The sequence below is a fragment of the Onychomys torridus genome, chromosome 6 (genome assembly GCF_903995425.1).
Source record: "Onychomys torridus chromosome 6, mOncTor1.1, whole genome shotgun sequence".
Classification (NCBI taxonomy): domain Eukaryota; kingdom Metazoa; phylum Chordata; class Mammalia; order Rodentia; family Cricetidae; genus Onychomys; species Onychomys torridus.
The window spans coordinates 116755564-116776195 of record NC_050448.1 but is presented as its reverse complement, the minus strand read 5'-3'; the positions used below and the strand labels follow the sequence as shown (position 1 = coordinate 116776195).

Here is a 20632-nt window from a genome sequence, read left to right as displayed (position 1 = left end):
TGCCATTTCTCCCTGTGCCCAATCCAGTTGACTCAGTCCTTCACCTAACATCTGTAGTAACCTTTGTGTGCTGTTCCTAAGAGCAGTTGTTAAGAGCTATCCTTTAAGGGTGTCTCATATCACAGCTACTTAATGGGAAATCCACCTAGGACGCAAAACAAATCCATATATAGGTTCAGAGAGGGACAGTCATCTGCAGGGTTTTCATAAGCTCCACAAAGAATTCTTCATCAGGAGTTTCTTTCAGACACATCTATTAAACATATTGTATATCCGAGGCATTTTTCTAAGCACCGAAGACACAAGGATATGTAAAATAGAATTCTTCACTACAAAGATCCCACTGTTATGAAACACAACACTATAGCAAGGCAAAACAAGCAAACAAAACCAGATGACTGAGCTGGAAATGGGGAGAGGGAAGGAATAAAAATCTGTCAAAGCTTCAGGTTTTCTGAATACAATTATTTTTACCCTTCCTTCCACACTCACATCCCAACACTCAAGAGAAGCTTTGTATTTCTAGGTTTGAATTTGTGTAGAATCCTGGTCTCAGCATCTTTGCTGCTCCCTTCTGTGTCTATCACACAGAGGCCCCAAGTAGAAGCCTCCTCACTTTTATTTTTGTCCTTCAGCATTTCTTCTCACTAGTGTGCAGTCATTGATTCTGTGACTAGAGGGGAGATGGGCTTCTGCTGAGATTCCAAATCATACTAAAACGCCAATGTCCAGCCCCTGCCAAGTCCTAACTCTTCACTCTCTCATTTTTCCTGACTCCTAGCCTTCCCTTCCTCTTGTCAAACAGGAATCCCATATGTTTGTACTTGTCTGCTGCAGTTCTCTGTACATAACTCCTTCCCTCCCAGTCCTAGGGTGAACAGGGAGCCAGAGCTTGGCTTCACAGCAGACCTGACCTTTTTCTCCCAAGCATAGCATTTCCCCTAGCCCTGCTTGGTTTATTTCACAGAACACATCATCTGCCCCTACCTGATCATTATTTATTTTATCTAGAGTTTACTTTGTCTCACCAGGTCACTCCCAAAGTATGAAACTGTCCAAGGACAAAGAAAAAATGTTGATCAGATGTTTGCTGAAGAAATTAGCCTTTAAAAATCATGAAGGTAAATACAGGCTGAAACAAGTAGGCACAAATTACAGTTGAAGGGCAGGGAAACAGAAATAATTCAAATCCAAATAAAATTTAGCAATCTTTAGTGATCAGAGTTGGAGGTATTGGAAATGGAGAAAGATCACAGCATGTACTTGTTACATGGTGAGCTGTGTCTCCCTCCCCAATTCATATGCTTAATCACAACTTCCAGTAGCTTGGAATATGTTGGCGTTTGGAAAATGAGGCCTTTAAAGAGGTGGTTAATTTAAAACAAGGCTGCATGGGTCATATTCCAACCCAACTTGTTTCTTATAAAAAGAGAAATGTAGACTCACAAAGAGACACCAGAGAAGGATCCCAGGAGTCATTTGAGGACTCAGTAAGAAGGCAGCTATCTGCAAGGTACAGAGAGGCCTCAAGGAGAAACCAAGCCTGAGGACACCTTGCTCTTGGACCTCTAGCTTTCAAAACTATAACAAAGGGAATTTCTGATTTTTAAGCCACATAGCCTCTGTGGTTTTGGTTTGGAATTTTGCATTTATCTTACAATTCTCTGCTGTTGTGAAGTGGGGTAGAAGTGAGATGAGGGCCTGTGTTTTAGGAAGCCGGGGCTGATTGAATAGAGGACTGAGTGGGGTCACAAGCTCACCCAGAACCATCACAGATCTAGATCAAGAGGAAAGGAAGCCAGAGATGCTTGTGTTGAAGAGATGTTGTGATCTATTAATTTGATATTGACATCTGTCACAAAATATGACTTAATAAAATATAGTGGTACAAGTTCAGCAAATAAAACATGAATTTCAGTGGTCACATCATCTGGTAGAAAGACTGTCAACATGGCATGTAATATAGGCTCTGTCAGCCTTCACAAAGGGGCTCTGTGGAGGTAAGGGCTCATCCATCCAGATTAGCACATCAATGAATCAAAGAAGCTTTTCAATGAAATCTCTGTAACTATGTAAAAAGTGTTCCTTAAATTTCATTGATTATCCTTGTCTGAGATGCACTTTTACCCTCTTTCTGAACTGCAATGTTTTAGAAATTAACATTTTGGGAGTGTGTTCCAATGTACTAGCATAGCTTTTGTGCAAGCAAGGAACCTTTGCCTGGGGACCTCTAGTTCCCATAGAAGCACTGTTTAACAACTAAAAACAAAACAAAACAAAAACCAGAACAAAAGACAACACTTGGTTCTACCATAGTCTGATGGCCATTAGATCTAAAAACAAGTCAAAATCAGATGGGAGTTCCTCAGTACTTTGAAAGAAAAAATTAAGGTGATTTCAGAGGAACTATGATTCAAATGCAGAACTCTGGGGGCAGTTTTGGAATGGGAACTTTGAATAAAGTTCTTTGGTGTAAGATCAACCTCTGCCTAAGCTTTCAAACATTGCCATTTGTCTGGACCCAAGAATCTCTGTATTCTCTAACTCACAGGCAATGCGCACATATGCCTTCCGACTCTTTGTGGTGCCTGCTGAACTCCAGGCCACACACTGGCACCAGTAATCTTCAGGTCCAAACAGTTCCTCCACTTGCTGGCGTGAAATCTCGATGCTCACTTCTCTCACAATGAGACCTGACAAGAGAAACAAAGGTTAAAGTCAAGAGATGATCTGCACATAAAACATAAAGCAAGCATATTCCCCCTCAGGGATCCCACTTGAAGTTACCAACACCATCTAGATATTGCCTCTCACCTCTATTTTCTGAAGACTCCAATTACTACACTCCATGTATTTATTCTTTTATTTGCTATTTCAAGTCTTCAATATTCATCTGAAGATGAAAGTGGAGTGAATCTATAACCCCACAAAATTGCATTTCCTCCTATCTAATTCAATAATATTAATCTCCTACCAGGTTATATCTCTGTTACTAAAATGGTATCATCTTGGATTTCAAGTTTCTTCAAGGTTCTATGTAATTTATATAGGTTGTGGCTAAGATGTGCAGGTATTGTAAACAGCTTTTTACAATGAAGTCTTCCTAGTACTTCAAGAAAAGAAAGAAAATAACCGAAATCTACAAAATCAGTGCTGACAATTTAAAAACCACTTTAGCAGATCTGTTTAAAATATAACAGCACATCATTTTTTATTGTAATACATTATACCTTTAGTTATCTAGAGAACATACAACTTTTAAAAGGTTTTCCTGTACAATAGTTTGCAAGTTCATATGTTTACCAGTAATTGTAAAGAATTGAGGTTCCAAAGAAGTGTCTTCAGTTACAGTGTTGAAATAATTCAAATTTCTATTTCTTGTGTAACAAAAATTGAACCAAAGATTACCATTTTGATGATATTTATTTGAGGTATTAAAGTGAGTTCAGATATTCATTCTGCAGTGTGTCTCTTTGCAATGACCAGGAGAGATTAACTGAGTGATAGATGGGCAATGCCAGTTCGCCAGGATTGAATGTACAAAGTGTTCATTGAGAGCAATAGCAGAATACCCATAGAGAGCAAGGGAATTTGCTCTGAGCCAAGTATGGACACAGTAAGAATGATACAATGAAATGCTTTTGTCTATTAACTTTATATCCATCAATCCATTCATTGTCCATTGATATTTATCAACTATGCTAAGAATGATCACATAGGAGTTACTTTGTTTACATTATGTGGTAAGAGGTACTCAAAATATAGGAAGAAGCAATAAAGAGAATTACAAGATTGGGAATCAAAAAGGTCACCAAACACTTTTGAGAGTGAGCAGAGGTATGAAATGGAAGTAGAGACAAGAAAGGGTCCAGTTTGGAATTTGTATTCTAATGGTTCTCAAAGTTGGAATCCCAGAATGGCATTTTTTACATTACTTGAGGGCCTGTTGGAAACGCAAATTCTCAGACCTTACTCCAGATTCATCCATTAGAAAATGCTGGAGAATGGACCAGCTAGTCTGTGGGCTTTTAACAAGCCTGCCAAGTAAGTAATGGCATATGGTAATTTGAAGAATTCTTCTATACAGTGCTTAAGACTTTGGTTTTCTTTCTGAAAGCCATGTATATCATTGAGGTGTTTTAAAGTAGATAACTTGGGAAGAGGACTACTGAATACATTTGTGAGATAGACAATATCTATAAATTTGTAGACATGTGTTTGGACTTTAATAAGCTACAATGTATTATGATGCTTTAAAGTGTTTTTATGATGGGTGACAGGAAAAGTTATGGCTTCCGGAGACCTTGAAAGGGGGGATAACTAGGATGTATTCAAACCATTTCAGATAAATCAGAGAAATTCATAGGCACCCAACAGAGATAGGAACTAACTGGAATGAATGGTATTTTCTATCAAGAACTGATGGGGTTTGAGCCACAGGCCCTTAGATCTCCTGAAAACTGAATTATATTGAAGCCCAGGGAAGCATGTATTACATATCCAGGGCAGGACAAGATCCTGAAAGGACAACACTATTGTCAAACTTATAATATTATTTTAAAGTTTGAAAATTATTAATTCTCTTATATTTACTTAACAGCCAGTTTAAAAGGCACTTTCTGGTAAGTGGCATAGTCTAACCCTTAGTTCAGCTTGAAAAGGTCATAAAGAATTATACTCCTCAACATCTAACTAATACAACAAGCTTCATAGCCAGAATCCTAAGCGAAAACTTTTCTTTCTATTTCCTGGGTCTTCCTCGGCTCCAGTTTTCTAACCTTGCTGTAGTTTTTCTCATTAATTCTCGAAATCGTTCTGTTAAGTAAAGGAAGACAGCCTCTGTTCTCAACACCTCCTCCTTTTCCTCCTTACCCTCCTTGTTCAGTGCTTTCATCTGCCTTTCTTGCTAAGACATGCCCTCTTTATATGGAATTCCAGTTACTGGAAAGAAAGCTCTTCCTTTAAAGTTGTTGCAGGAAATTTACAGTCACCAAAGGGCTGATAAACCTGCAGTGTGTATTTACTTCTAACTATAATGGCTCTTTTTAAAATGCTGAACAGCAACAAATGGACTATGGATATTAAAACCACATACAAATATTTTTTTTATCCTGAGATGATAACCTCAGGTTTCACTCCCCTCCTATTTACTTGAAGTAATTACTGGCAACCTAATTAAATGATGGGGGAACTTCACCAGGTCCACTATATCTGTGAGACTGAGCAGGTTTGTGAATATTTCTGTTAACCACAAATCCGAAGCCTTTTAAGAAGCCACAGACCAACTCTCCTGCTACCAGAGCTGCTCATACTATGAATGTTCTGAATTATGTGGTCCAGGTTCCCTGTGGACACTAGAGTCCAGCACACATGGAAGGCTTTCTTCAGCTTTACAGACACCCCATTGAGGAGCACATGAACTAATTACATTTGTGTACAGTTGCTTGGCCACATGGTCCACACTGTTTACATTCCCATATTTGACCAATGGCCAAATAAGAAAGGACTGCAGCATGAAGTATCTAAATATTTAGAGCTCAGGATTCCCTGGAATCCTTTGCATTATTCAGGTTCTCAGCTACACAGTTAGGTACAGGTTTTTTTTTTTTTTTTTTTTTTTTTTTTTATTGCCGTAGGTAATTTCATTACCTGTGATATCTTGATCATCAAACAAGAGCCTAGTGATTTCAGTAAAAAGTAAGTAATATTATTTCTCTTTGAAAGAAGAATTTCAGAGCTTCTTGAAGTCCCGAGATGCAAGAATCAAGCCTTCTCAAAATCTGAAATACCATCAGCATTTCTTCCAAGGAAGACTGCTTTGAAGAGCCTTGGGAACTTGAAATTGGTTTCTGGTTATTTAGGGGTTAGGGGAGTGCTACAGGATTTACACAAATACAAACGAGTGGTTTCCATCACTTCTGATAACATCAAAGATTTCTCATCACTTTCTTTAATAGTGGCATCTCAAAGATGCAGGCTGTTTGAAGTTTGCAGTCATTTGTGTCTAAAATAGGTTTCATTGTTGTTTGGGAACCAGAGTGCAAGGAATTTATTAGCTTGTTATATCAAGAACTCCTACAATGAGTATGAATGTGCGCTTGGTAAGAGTAAGGTTCAAATGGATATGAAAATCCAGATAGAAGTTCAACTCTCTGATTGCATCCTTGTGAGACTCCACATATAAAAGAAGAGACTTGTGCATTACTATAATTTGACCAGAAACGCATGTGTAGTTGATTTTTAAGCACCCATATTCCCATAGAAATAGGATGGTTAGTCCTGTCAGATAACTGTCTTAGAAGTTCACCAACGTCAGATATTTTGTTAAGTTGTATAACTGAAAAGACAGGCCAAACATCACTCAGCCTGAAGATGTTAATTTATGCTATGAAAGTTCTTCTTTATAAATTAATTCCTAAAAGCTATATACTAACCCACTACAATCATTCCAGAGATCTATGGATGGACCAACGTACACCATAAATCAATAAATGTAATCCAACACATAAACAGACTCAAGGGCAGAAGCCATATGATCTCATTAAATACAGAAAAGATCTTTGGTAAAATCCAACATCATTTCATGACAAAAATCATGGACATATATCAACATAATAAAGGTAATATACAAAAAGTCCATAGCCAACATTATGCTAAATGGAGAAACACTCAAAGCATTTTCAGTAAAATAAGAAAGTATATAAGGGCATCCACTCTCCCCACCAATACTCAATATAATCATTTGAGGTTTTGACTATAGCAATAAGATAAGAGAAGTAGATAAAGGGAATGCAAATAGAAAGGGAAGAAGACAAAGTATCCTTATTTGCAGATGATCTATCTATATACATAAAATAACCTAAAGACTCTACTGGAAAACTACAAGAGACAAATACATTTAGCAAAGCAGTAGGATACAAAATTAACACATAAAAATTAGTATTCTTCCTATATACCAAGAGTAAACATACTGAAAAAGAAATCAGAGAAATAATACCATCCATGATAGCCCCTACAAAATTAAATTTTTTTGAAATATTACTGATCAAGAAAGTAGAATATTTGTATAGTGAAAACTTTAAGACACTGAAGAAAGAAATTTGTGTGACTAACCAACCAATTTCTGATTGGTTTTAAGGTCCACTGCATGAGATGGAACCCATCCCTGATGTGCTCCTGTGGCCAAAAACCAGAGAGTACATAGGCCAGGGGCCTACAGGACTATTGTGCTGAAGAAATATAGCAACAAAATGACTGTTAAGGACGTTCTGCTATGTCTTGCTCAGCCATCATCAAAGGAGCTTCCTCCTGCAGTAAATGGAAACAAATATAGAACCATAGTTGGACAATGTGCAGAGAGTGAAAGGCATTGTACACTAGGTCCTAAATAGGGTGTCTTCATCAATTCTCTCCTCTTACAGCTCAGAGAACCCTGTGGAAGAGGAGACAAAAATACTGTAAGAGCCAGAGAGGATGAAGAACACCATGGAAACAAACAAGGCACATAGGAAGTCACAAGGACTGAGGGAGCTGCACAGGTCTGGGCCTGAAGGGATCTCACTGCTAAGAGGGGATGTAGATACAAGCCCATATCTTTAACCTAGAAGTTATCTTCAATAGATAACACTTACAAAATAGTTTTCTTCAACAGAGTCCTAGGCATACAAACCAGTCTTAAATCTAGGCCCCATGCACACCAGTAGGTAGACAAAACAAGAGGAATTCAATGGTATTTTTTGGAGGTTTTCTTGTCTCATAATGATTTGTCAGCTTTTTTCCTCTTTTCTTTCTTTTTTTAAAAATTTTAATTCTATAGGTCTTTTGTTTATATATTATGGGTTTCTAGTTTTGTGTTTTTATGGGATTTCTGTTTGCAAATGTGTGTGCCTCTGAATCTATACATATATAGATTTCTTGTGCTTTTTCTTTGGCTCATTGTTTTTCTGTTCATTTCTTTGTTTTGTCTTATTCATGTTCGTTTGTTTTTATTCTATTTTTTCTTTTCAATGACTGCTTGTTTTGTAATGAGAGAAAGCAAGGAAGTATGGGGACTTGGATGAATGGTGTGGTGAGCAGGAACTGGGACAAGTTGAGGGAGGGGAACCACAATCAGAATATATTATATAAAAATTCTAATTTCAATAAAAATTGAATTAGAAAAGTTAAAGAAAATATCAGAAGATGGAAAGACCGTGAATGTTCCTAATGTTTGTGGGTTAATAGCATTAGTGTCATGGAAATATCTATCTTATCAAAAATAAGTTACAGGTTACAATAGAGTCCCCATTAACATTCCAAGACAATTCTTCACCAAAACTGAAAAAACATAATATCAAAGTTTATATGGAACCACCAAAGACTCAGGATAGCCAAAACAATCCTAAATGATCATAATACTTTAGGAGTCATCAATATGAATGATTTCAAATTATATTACAACAATATAACAGAAAATCCAGCCTGTTACTAACATAAAAACAAACACATCAATCAACTGAATAGAACTGAGGAACCAGATGAAATCCCAGAGCCCTATTTCTAGATGATTTTGACAAACGAAAAGAACATGTTGGAGAAAAGCCAACGTTCTAACAAATGGTACTGGTGAAATTGGATAGTTACATGTTAAAAGAATGAAATTAGATATGCGTCTCTCACCCTGTAAAAAACTCAGCTCCAAATGGGTAAAGGACCTCAACATAATACATGACATCCTGAGTCTGTTGGAGGAGAAAGGAATATGTTTCAACGTTGAGGCATAATAAAGCCACTTTTGAACAGGACGCTGGTCACACCAGTATTTGGATCAACAATTGAAAAACAGAACTTCATAAGACTGAAAAGCTTCTTTACAGAGAAGAACACCACAATTCTAGTGAAGAAGCAGAATAGGAAAAAAATCTTTGACTGCTATATATCTGAAAGACAGTAGTGTCCACGATATGCAAAACATCCCCCCCAAAAACTGAACACCAATAAAGTAAACAATCCAATTAAAAATTGTTTCTTGGGGTTGGGGATTTAGCGCAGTGGTAGAGTGCTTGCCTAGCAAGCACAAGGCCCTGGGTTTGGTCCTCAGCTCTGGAAAAAAAAGAAAAGAAAAGAAAAGAAAAAAATTGTTTCATGAAATTAAACAAAGTTTACAAATAAAGAGAAAAAATAGATAAAGTATATTATTAAAATGTTCAACATCCATATCCATTAGACAAACGAAAAGCTTGAGATTTCATATTATCCAGTTGTAGACTATTATTGTAATCAGACAAAGATGTGTTACATTTGTTTATGTTTCAGAATGTTACTTTAACTGTGTAAAGGTGTGTAGCTTTTGTTTATTCTGCATTTGTTTCATTATGTAAAGAGATGTTGCATTTGTTTCATTTTGCATGCCTGAGTCACATGGTTGGTCTAATAAAAAGTTGAATGGTCAATGGCTAGGCAGGGGAAATGGGTGAGTTTGACAGGCTTAGAGAATAAATAGGAGGAGAAATCTAGGAATGAAGGGAAAACTGAGAGAGCCAGGGACATGCCTGGGGCAAGAAGCCAGCCAGACACCAGCCAGCAGACAGGAGAAGCAGTGAAAGTGAGATAGGAAAGAATAAGAAAGGTAATAAGCCTGAGGCAAAAGATAGATTAAGAGAAACAGGTTAATTTAAGTTAAAAGAACTAGCCAGAAACATTCCTAAGCTAGGCTGATCATTCAAAACTAATAACAAGTCTCTGTGTCCTGATTTGGAGCTGGTTGGTGGCCCAAAAGCAAAGGCTTGAGACATTACCCTAGTCAGAATGGCAAAAAAAAAAAAAAAAAAAAAAGACAACAAATATTAGCATGAATGTGGGAAAAAGCAGACTTGTTCAGTGTTGATGCTAGTGCAATCTGGTGCATACACTATGCAAATCAGTGTAGAAGTGCCTTAAAAAGCTAGAAATAGATACAATACAGTATAATCCAGCTATACTACTTCTTTGCATATTTCCAATGGACTCTTTATCCTACTAAAGAGACACTTTCTCATCCATGGTCACTGTTGCTCCATTTGTAATAGCCAGGAAATAGAAACAGCCTAGATAACTAGCCTATCAATTAATAAATGTATAATAAATGTAGTACAATGGAATATTGTGCAGCTATAAAGAAAAATAAAGTTATGTAATTCACAGGTGAATGAATAGAGCTAGAAATAGTCATTCTGAGCAAGATAAACTGGATCTAGAAAAACAAACACTCTGAGTACTAGACTTGAATCTTCGATAAAAGTGTTTGAACTGTAGTACCCACAGAGGTTAGTAAATCCGTAATTGTCCATGAAGGGACTTCAAGGAATGGGAGGATAGAATGCAAGTGATATAAAGGTAGGCAGGGAATAAAGAGCAAAAAGAATTCAATGGGTTAGGGGATGAAAGGGCATTGTAGACAAGAGAGTATGTGGAGAGACAACTAACAATAATATCTTTAAAAATAATTTAAAATGGAGCTACCATATAACAGGGAGACGATGTGTCTCCCAAATACCATAGATTACCATACACAAAGCCACGTTCCAGGTACAGGTTGCTTCTTTTTTTGAATTGTTGGCCAGTGGGGACCCCTAGATCTCTCCCTAAAACATAATAGGTCATTGCCAATTTCTTGCCTATCCTGTAGAATGTGATGATGGTACCTGATTGCTGAAGACACCACACACTTGAGTCATAAAACACACACAAAAAAATCAAGCTTGTACCAACATGGAAGTGTCATCCCTAATAGTTACCTTTCATAATGCTAGAAGGTTTTATACATAGTACTAGGGAAGACAATTAATCAGTAGTCTCACCCAGCTATGACCTCTACAAGCTACAATAACTTGTGGCCTGGCAAAATAATCCTCATTGGTATAACAGTAGTACAAATGAATGTTATGGGAGTAACCAATCCCATTCTGGTTGGATTTAAAGGCAACTCTATAAGTCAGAACTCATACCTGATACCACTAACTGGACTGATTACCTGTGGCCATCTAGGTCACAGATCCATTGGGGAACCTACTACTATTGTTCTGCTAAGTAAACACAGTAATAAATTGTATCCTGTTATTATCTTTATAACCATAGACAAGTACATCACTTAATTCTCATCTGAGATGATTCTTTCTTAAGTATCTAGCTATTAATTCAAAGACTCACAACTGGTCAATGTACAGAGAATAAGGGACTGTGGGACATCTATATTACGCCTTCTTATATCATGACTCAAGGGTCATTGCAGAAGAGCATGTGGAAAGAGTGTAAGGGCTACAGGTAGTGGACTTCTATAATGAAACAGTATTTGTTAGACATGGCAGGGCCACTTGATACATGAACACATGTAGGTTGCCTGTACAAGACATGCAACAGACTGGGACAGTAAAAATCCAAGCCTTGGTGGGGAAGAGGTCTCATGAGGTCCCACTTCTACCTGAAAACTATTGACAAATTGACATGTGCTAGGGGAGGAAGAGATAGTTTTGTTTTATTTTTAGGGACACAGCTCCTGAGAGTCAAAAAAATATTCTACTAGGCTGTCCTATATCCATTCATATACAGGCAGCACTAAGTAGAAATCAGTGAGTTTTTAAAAAAAGAGCACATGAAGTTTTCAGGGACAGAAGATATAGGGGCATATTGCACGGGAAGGGAAAGGAAGAGGATTTGATTCAAACAAATTATATGCATACATTAAATCATGAAATAAAAATTATAAGTTTACACACTGTCATAAAACTTTTTTTTAAATGTTCCATCTGTATCTGTGATACAGTCTAAGTGTTTCACTGAACCCCATCCTTAGCAAACAGACTTTGGGGTTATGCGTGCCTGAGCTACAGTTCACATTCCTCATAATGACTTTATCTTTCCTATGGTAAAAACAAATTATGGGACATCAAATCCCACAGGCTTGCCAATTTAGCTTCCTTTACAATCCCTTTAATGGGAACAGAGCTGTAGAGCTCTGCCAAATTTCATTCCAGGACATTCACAGTTAGGACACGAGCTGGTGGGAAATTCACGAAGTTGTAGGTAGTGCTACTCTGGAATGCATTACAACACTTTATTGAATTAGTGTGGTCTCCTTCTCAGGCTCTCATTCAGATCCTAATCCTATTAGCCTTCACTAATATGATCTGAAATATGAAACATGCCAGCTCTAAATATCTTAATGTAAATTAAATCACAAAACACCTTGTCATTCTTTAAAAGGATGTCACATGTTAAAAATTGATAGTTGTTCTAACAACCTCTACCTCTCACTATAATAATGAAAACATGATAACTCAAAAGGCAGAACTTTACAATCAAGATACCAGTTTATGTTAGACAAAGTTATCTGAAAATCTTTAAACGACAACAAGGAAGGAAGACACTATAAAAACAATTAACTATGTTTGAGACATTTTTTGTGAATTTTACTGTAACAGTCAAATTTATAAGTAGACTAATATAAATAAAATCATTTTATGCAATTGATAATTGATATAAAGTGGTATGCTAGCTTGATTATGGCTGTAATTTTGTTAACATTGCTTTCTTTGAGATAAATATGAATTTAAGAAATGAACAGCTTAAAAAGACAGTCATGAAGAAACAGAAAATCTGAACATATCAATGATGAATGATAAGATTGAATCAGTAATGAACTGTCTCCCACCCCCCCAAAAAAAATTCAGGGGATGGTGATTTCATTACTAAATTGTGCCAAATATTCAAAGAATGAAGTCTAATTCTTTTCAAAATCTTCCCAATCTTAAAGATGGATTCTTTTTTACCTTCCTCTTACTTGCTAGCATTGTCCTTATATGAAAACTAGACAAGAAAAGTATAAGCAAAAGAGAAAGAAGTCAATGACCCAGAAAAACAAAGAGGGGAAAATCCTCCAAATATCAGTGAACTGAATTCAGCAGCCTATTAAAAGGATTGCACATTATTATTAAGAGAGTTTTATTTCTCATATGGACAGAATGTTCAACATACACAGATCAACTGGTGTAGCCTATCACAGTAATAAAATGAAGGGAAAAACTTTCTGATCATCTCAATTTGAAAAAGGCACTTTAAAAAGCTAATGCCCATTCATGGTTTAAAATAATGGTCTCAATAAGTTAGACAGAGAATGACTATATTGCAACATAATTAGGGGTATGGTACATTTTAAAAAAAGTTATTTAGTAAATTGTTTACTAATAAAGACTTTTGTAACAACCCATAATGGGTACAAATAAGGGCTATATCTGATCAACCCTCAAGCAACATCGTATTTGCAGGAAGAATTGAAAGTGTTTGCTCTAATTCCTGGAGCAAGACAGAGACACCCATCCTTACCACTTTCATTTAACAGTACTTAATGGAAGTCTTTACCAAAATAATCGACAAAAATAAAGGACATCCAGAGAGGAAAGGAGGAAGTTATACTGCCACCTCTTGGATAATAATGTTATCTTGCAAATAGAGAATTTTAGATTCTACCAAACACCCCACCTCATGTGCCTCCAAAACAAAAGACAAAACCAAAAAATCTATTTCAATTAATCAACAAATCCATTAAAGTTGCAAGATAGAAAACCAACACACACACATACACACAAAGAAAAAAATCAGTGTTGTTCCTGTATATTAATACCAACCTAGAAAACTGAAGTAAACAGCCTAATTATACTACCTATAGAACAAACAAACCAAAGAAATAATTTAACAAGGAGATTAAAGAGATTTACAGTAAAAGCTACAAAAGATTAATGAAAAAAATAGAAGATACAAATGAATAGAGAGATATATTTTATTCATGAATTGGACAAATTACATCGGTAAAGTACTCATATTCCTAAAACAATCTATAGATTCAATACACTCTCCATCAAAATGAGAATGCTATTTTTCACCAAAATGACACCAGGATCATGGAATTTATATGGAACCAAAGAAGACATCCAGTGTAGTATTAATAAATAGCAAAAGATGAAAGCATTACATTACACAATCTCAAGTCTACCCTAAGTTTACAGTAATAAAAACAGTGTGGTCCTGGAATGAACACAGACACATGTACCAAAAGGAAAAACAAAAAGGACAGAAGCAAATTATACCTTCTCAGTCAATTGGGTTTCAACAAAACACCAAAAATACACAATGGTGAATGAACAATCTTCTTAATGATAGTAAAATTGAATTTCTACACAAGAAAAATTAACAGACATTCATCTCTCATAATAGAAACCATATCCATATATCATCTCAACATGAATTAAGGACTGAAAACTATGACTCCAACGAGTAGCACTGCAGAAAATGGACAGCACTGGTTTGGGCAATGTTATTGCTAGAAAAACAAACACAGACATTCATATAAGAAGAGCAAAAATAGAGAAACAGATTTCATCAAACAAAAAACTTTGTAATAAGAGCTTAACATCCCAAATATAGAAGGAACTCAACTGACTATCAAGAAAAAGTAATGTTGCAGTATATTTGTTTAATTATATAAAGATGTGTTGCATTTCTAAGGTTGTGGATTATTTGTTTAACTATGTGAAGATGTATTGCATTTGTTCAATGTTGTAAATATGTATTTTTGGTTTACCTTGTCTGCCAAAGGCACCTGATTGGTCTAATAAAAAGCTGAATGGCCAATATAGAGGGAGAAAGTATAGTTGGAACTTCCAGACAGGGAGAATAAGTAGGAGGAGGAATTAGGCTGGGGAGGGGAGAAAGAAAATGAAATGACAGGGAGATGCCTGGGGCCAATCAGTCAGACAGGAGGAGGGAAGCAAGTAAGACCTACAGAATGAAAGGTAAATAGCCCCAAGGCCAAACACAGATGAATACAAACAGGTTAAGTTAAGTTAAAAGAGCTGGTGAGAGAAGCTTAAGCAATGGCTGAGCATTCATGATTAATAATGATGTCTGTGTCTTTATTTGGGATCTGGTTGGAGGCTCAAAGAAAATGCCAACTACAAAGTAACTGGTTAAAAAAATGAGCAAAAGACTTAAACAGACATTTCCTGACAACCGACATAAAAGTACCAAGTTTATGAAAAGAGACCCAAAAGCATAAATGATGTTAAATGAAAAGTACATTACAATCAAGAGTTCTCACATCGGGGTTAGAATGGCTATGGTTTACAAATGACAAAAGTTAAATGTTGACAAGGGTGTGCACTAAAGGAAGCTCTTGACATCATTGGTGGGACCCTGAATCATGACAGCCTTTATGAGAAACAGTGCGAACTAGTATCAAAGCAATTCTCATGATATAACTACATATAACTACAGGCATTTCTTTGAACATGTCCATGAGTGCACACACTGAAGGCATTAGCCAGAAGCTCTGCTATTTAAAAGTCTGCAGTGGGGAATATGGGGAAAGATAGCTAAAATTAAGGGCCATTAGGAGGACAGTATAAAAACCTAATACAGTAGAAGCTGCCCAAAATATTTACATATATGAAGGTGAGCTAATTGAAATTGACAAATAATGAGGGAGTGGAACCAGCCATCTCTTGTTACCAAATGAAGCCTCTAGTACCAGGATTGGATTACATCTGATTGAGTTATTAGCCAAAAGGGTCCCATGGGAATCCCCAAACAACTCAGGTTATTGCCATACCCTAGGCTTCTCTCCATAAACTGCCAGCAAGGCCCTGTTGCTGAGGACAACACTCATACAACTGATTGAATACAGACAAGTTGAGAAAGTGCCTACATAGAGCCTTTGCCCTTACATATTAGTGTCTTTGGTACATGAAGGTTCTTTGCATGCTACCAAAAGAGAAAGGTAAACACCAATCCAGGTACACACCCTTTGCTCTACAGTGGTGTCTTGTCTACACAATATGCTAGTGCCATGGTGGCACAAAGCTTGTGGAAGTAACCAACCAATATCTGATTTTATTTAAGGCCCACTCCATGAGATGGAACTCATACCCAACAATCCTTGGGTGACCAAGAACATGAGACTAAACACCCCAGAGATCTAGGGTAAAACAAAATACCACTATTCTAATGCTGTGGATATTGCTCTGTATAAATAAAATGCTGTTTGGCCAGTGGCCAGGCAGGAACTATAGGCAGGACAAGAGAGAAGAGAATTCTGGGAAGTAGAAGGCTGGAGAGAGACACTGCCAGCTGCTGCCATGAGAAGCAACATGTAAAGACACTGGTAAGCCACAAGCTGTGTGGCAAAGTACAGACTAACAGAAATGGGTTAATTTAAGATAGAAGAAGTAGATAACAAGCAGCCTGCCACGGCCATACAGTGTGTAAGTAATATAAGTCTCTGTGTGCTTTCTTGGTTGGGTCTAAGAGACTGTAGGACTGGCGAGTGAGAGAGATTTGTCCTGACTCTGGGCCAGGTAGGAAAACTCCAACTACATCCTAAAACAAAACAAATGTAGAAATAAAATTACTCCTAATGACATGTATTCATAGATCAGTGCCAGCATTAGAGAAGCTTCCTCCTGCAGCATATGGGAATAAATACAGAGACCGACAGTCAGATGTTAATTGGAGAATGAGAGATCTTGGAACACTTAGCCCTAAATAGATGTCTCCATCAAATCCTTCTTCTTAGGGCTCAGGAAATCCCATGGAAGAGGAGGCAGAAAGAGTGTAAGAGCCAGAGGAGGTGGAAGGCTCCAGGAAAGCAAGGCTCAACATGTTCAAAGCTTGTGGAAACACACAGAGACCAAGGCTGCATATCCAGGGCCTGCATGGGTCTGCACCAGGTCGTGTGTGTGTGTTATGGTTCCAGGTTAGTGTTTTATGGGATTTCTGAGTATGTGAACAAGTATGTCTCTGTTTCTTGTATCTTCTCTTGGACTCTTTTTCTTCTGTTTGTTTTGTACAATTCCGATGTGTTAGGTTTTGTTTTACCCTATCGTATTATATTATATTTTATTATAAATAAAATAAATCTATTAGTTTTATAGCTAGAGACAGAAAGGGAATGGATCTGGATGGGAAGGGAGATGGGAAGGAACTTGGGGGAGTAGAGGGAAAGGAAGCCATAATCAGTATATATTATGTGATGAAAAAAATCTATATTCAATATAAAGGGGAAAAGTCTGTCTTGTGTGGATTATACTGATTCTTCAATTTATTTAAGGCAAAAACCTCAATAGTTAACATAGGCACAGTCTGTCTCATCATGGCTTATAATGTAGTTCTATGCATTATTCTTTATAATGATGTATTTAATAAGAGGGGATCACAGTTCAGAAAATTCTGAAGCTCTTTGAGGAAAGCTAGGGTGAACTAGGGAAAACAGAGAATTGGACCATTTGAGATTATTACTGAAGCATGGTTTAAGTACAAAGATATAGGGAGGTATCAAAGATAATTCAGGAAGAATATCATGAAACAGAAGAGCACAGATGTTTTTAAAAAAGCAAACATACAGACCATTAGAGGTAGAGGAGCTCACATGTCCTGTGGAAAGAAATGACTGTTGAATGAGGCAGAAGACAGATTCATAGTAAGTGCTGAGTGGCAGTCTGCAATGTGTGCTGTGTGGAACAGGAAGACTGGAAATTATAAATAGGTGAAATGACATTTTTAAAAATGCCATATGCTTTAGGGAGATTAATCTATGTTTACTAGTAATTTGACTTGAAGAGAATTTCAATAATTTTCATTTTAATTATTATAAAATTGTTTCAGATCTATGACCTTACATCAAGTCATTTATCAGAAGTGTTGAGAGCTTTTGTGTATGTGTGTGTGACCTTCTGAAAACACTGATAATGGAAACCAAGCATATGTGTCAGGAATAATAATCATCGCACTGCTGATCTTTCATTCTGCACTTACTCCAAATGACTTGGAATCAAACATTAAGAGCAGTCATCCTGGAGTGAGTGCCACTCATAAAAGTCCAGATTCTACAGACTGTCTTAGGGATGGCAGTTTTGTTTCTCTTAAAACTAGTATGTTCCCTCTTCTTAATAAAACCTTTAAAAAGAAAATGTAAAGTTTGAGTTTTTTAACATTTCAGCCTACTTGGGACTTTTATTATTGCAATGGAACAAACTCCCATCAACTCATAATGTGGGTAAGAAAATTAATTCTCGCTCTCTATATTTGACCTGCTGTTTTGTAAATCTTAAAGTTGTTAAGGCTTCCAAACATAACACAAGATTTTCCTGTTTGTTTATTTTAGTGATGCTGGGTTGCAAGAAAAAAATGGCAATAAGATTAGAAATGCAGTTTGATATCTAAAATTATTTTTAAGATTTCTGCTTTCAGCCAAGTCCTCTGGAATTTTACCAATCCCATGGGGCCTAACTATGAAGACGTATAGGGGCACTACTCTGCATAGTGAGTGGACGTGCGCTCACACAGCTCTTTGATTCCTTGTGTTGCTATCCAATAACATCTGGAAGGCAGGACATTCAGCCACTGGATTGGAATTTCTAAGTAGGCTAGTTCTGAATAATTATGGACAGAATACACAAACTTCATATTTAAATTAAGGTATAAATGGGTGAGTAAGTCATGACTTCTCGAGTCTTCACTTTGCTGCTGTACCACAGGGGAAGTACTCATAGGTTACTTGCTGTATCAGGTCTAGAATAATGTCCAGAACATATTGAAGGCTTATAGAAAAAGACAGATTAATGAAAAAAATTCCCCGAGGATATTATACTTATCTATATGAGAGATATGCCATTATGTTTTAGAGGAAAGAAATGTTGAGTCATGACAGTAGCCATGTAACTTCAACTTGCACAGAAAGATGGGAAAAACTATAATTTAAACTTTGAATATGGTAGGCATTCACACCAAAGTTGAGGGACAGCATAATCATCATGCTCTTTAGAGCTAGAACAGCTGAGAAAATACAGATTTAATATAGTGAAAATATTTTTTCACCTTCCCTTTTTTGAAAGAACTATAATAACACAATTATAACTCATCAAATCCAAACAGGACAACTTCAACCTGAAACATGAGCTTTTGAATCCTATTTCTACAGAGAAAGAGATCACTGTATGGTCTCATATGTTCAAAATACTATTATATCCTGAAAGCTTTTCTGTCATTCTGGAGGGAAAGCTGATTTCCTGAAAATACCACCACCAAGTATAGTATGCTTCCTTATGCTTTCTTTATTAGTACTGTAAACATCTCTTTACTGTCCTGGTGGTCACCTTGTGTTTGTTTTTTCTCTTTCACCTTGGGTTTTGACACACAAGATTTTAGGTAGAAATACAGAAGATAATACTGATGCAGATTTGTTAGTAAACATTATTTTTTTAAATTGTAACTGTTTATTGATTCTTTGTGGATTTCACATCATGTGTCTTGGTTCCATTCACCTCCCATCCTGTCATTTTTTTGCCCTCTACCTTTGCAACCTCCCCCACAAAAATAACTTTTTAAGTTGAAACAACAACAACAACAAAAAACAAGCAAACAAGTAAAAAAATCAAAACAAAACAAAGAGTCTGAGTGGAAGCCGTAGAGTGGCACAGTGAGTCACACAGTGTACCCTTTAGTCCACACATCTTTACTTGTATGTGTTCATTATCATGCATCACACGTCTGGTTCAAGGCCTCTGGCTTCTGCTACACCCTTGATACTGGGCCCTCACTGGGACTCCTCTTGGACATGCTATTGTTGCCTTGTGGCATGGAGAACATGAGAAATTTTGGAAAGAAGCTACACTTACAGGTAGACTGTGGAGCAGACTGCCATCCCAAAACATTTACCTTTGACACACTCTACCACATTTTCTAGCTTGTTTTGTTTTGGATGTGGCCACAGAGAAATTCTAGCGAATCGCATGGAACTGCATGTGTCCTTTCTCTTGCTGAACCTTTGGGAGAAGTTGGTGGACCTCTGTCTTCTGTTATTTCTCCTTCTGCAGTTGGATACAGAAGATGAGACTTGAGATGGTGACTGATACAGAAGGTTGAAGGCACCTACGTCATGCCCAAGTAGGGAGTACAACATTATCCTTAATAGTACCTCCTACAGTATACTGTCACAGAAACAGGTGTTTGTTCTATTATGATTGAGTCATTTCATCTTGCTGAGAAATCTGAATGTTCTTTAAGCTTTGTATATTATAAAGTCTTAAACAACAAAGACAACAGAAAGTTAACAACATACTGCTTAGTATATAGTGGGTTATCAATAAATTTCTAGAAGGTAAATGAAAGAAGAAAATAAAAATCACACAATGCTCTTGTAGCATGATTCAAAACTCAGCTCCAGGTTATTAAAACATTTTAAAAATTATAGTAATTATGAGTCTTAGCAAATATCTAAATGTTTAATTGCAATATACTTGAAGTACTAAAAATTTCAGAAGAACTCACCTGTTATATACACAATATTACTTTCAAAATAATATGAAATATATTCAAACTATCATTTCCCATGTGAATGTTGAACTATGAAATGTTGTGTCATTGTGTTTGGCCTCCATTATCTTCCTTTTATAGCAAACACATTTTGGTGCTTTTTGCAAAAGGTAAATAAACTGAAATTTGAAACAGCAGAAGAATGATACCTGGTGTTGAATATTGTTTGCAACTTGTAATGTCTTCATAGAAAATAGAAGACAAGTGATAGTTTCCAACTGTGACTCCAATATCCAGAGATGTTTATATAACT

The 20632-nt window shown here is 36.6% G+C and overlaps 1 protein-coding gene across 2 annotated transcripts in view; it reads right to left on the bottom strand.

Moving 5' to 3' along the window:
- Unc5c (unc-5 netrin receptor C) overlaps nucleotides 1-20632 on the bottom strand; it is a 361607-nt gene that overhangs the window by 116806 nt on the left and 224169 nt on the right. For both annotated transcript variants that reach the window (XM_036189838.1, XM_036189839.1), the window contains exon 3: nucleotides 2550-2693. In XM_036189838.1, the coding sequence (XP_036045731.1) occupies nucleotides 2550-2693 (144 nt within the window). The remainder of the gene's footprint in view (nucleotides 1-2549; nucleotides 2694-20632) is intronic.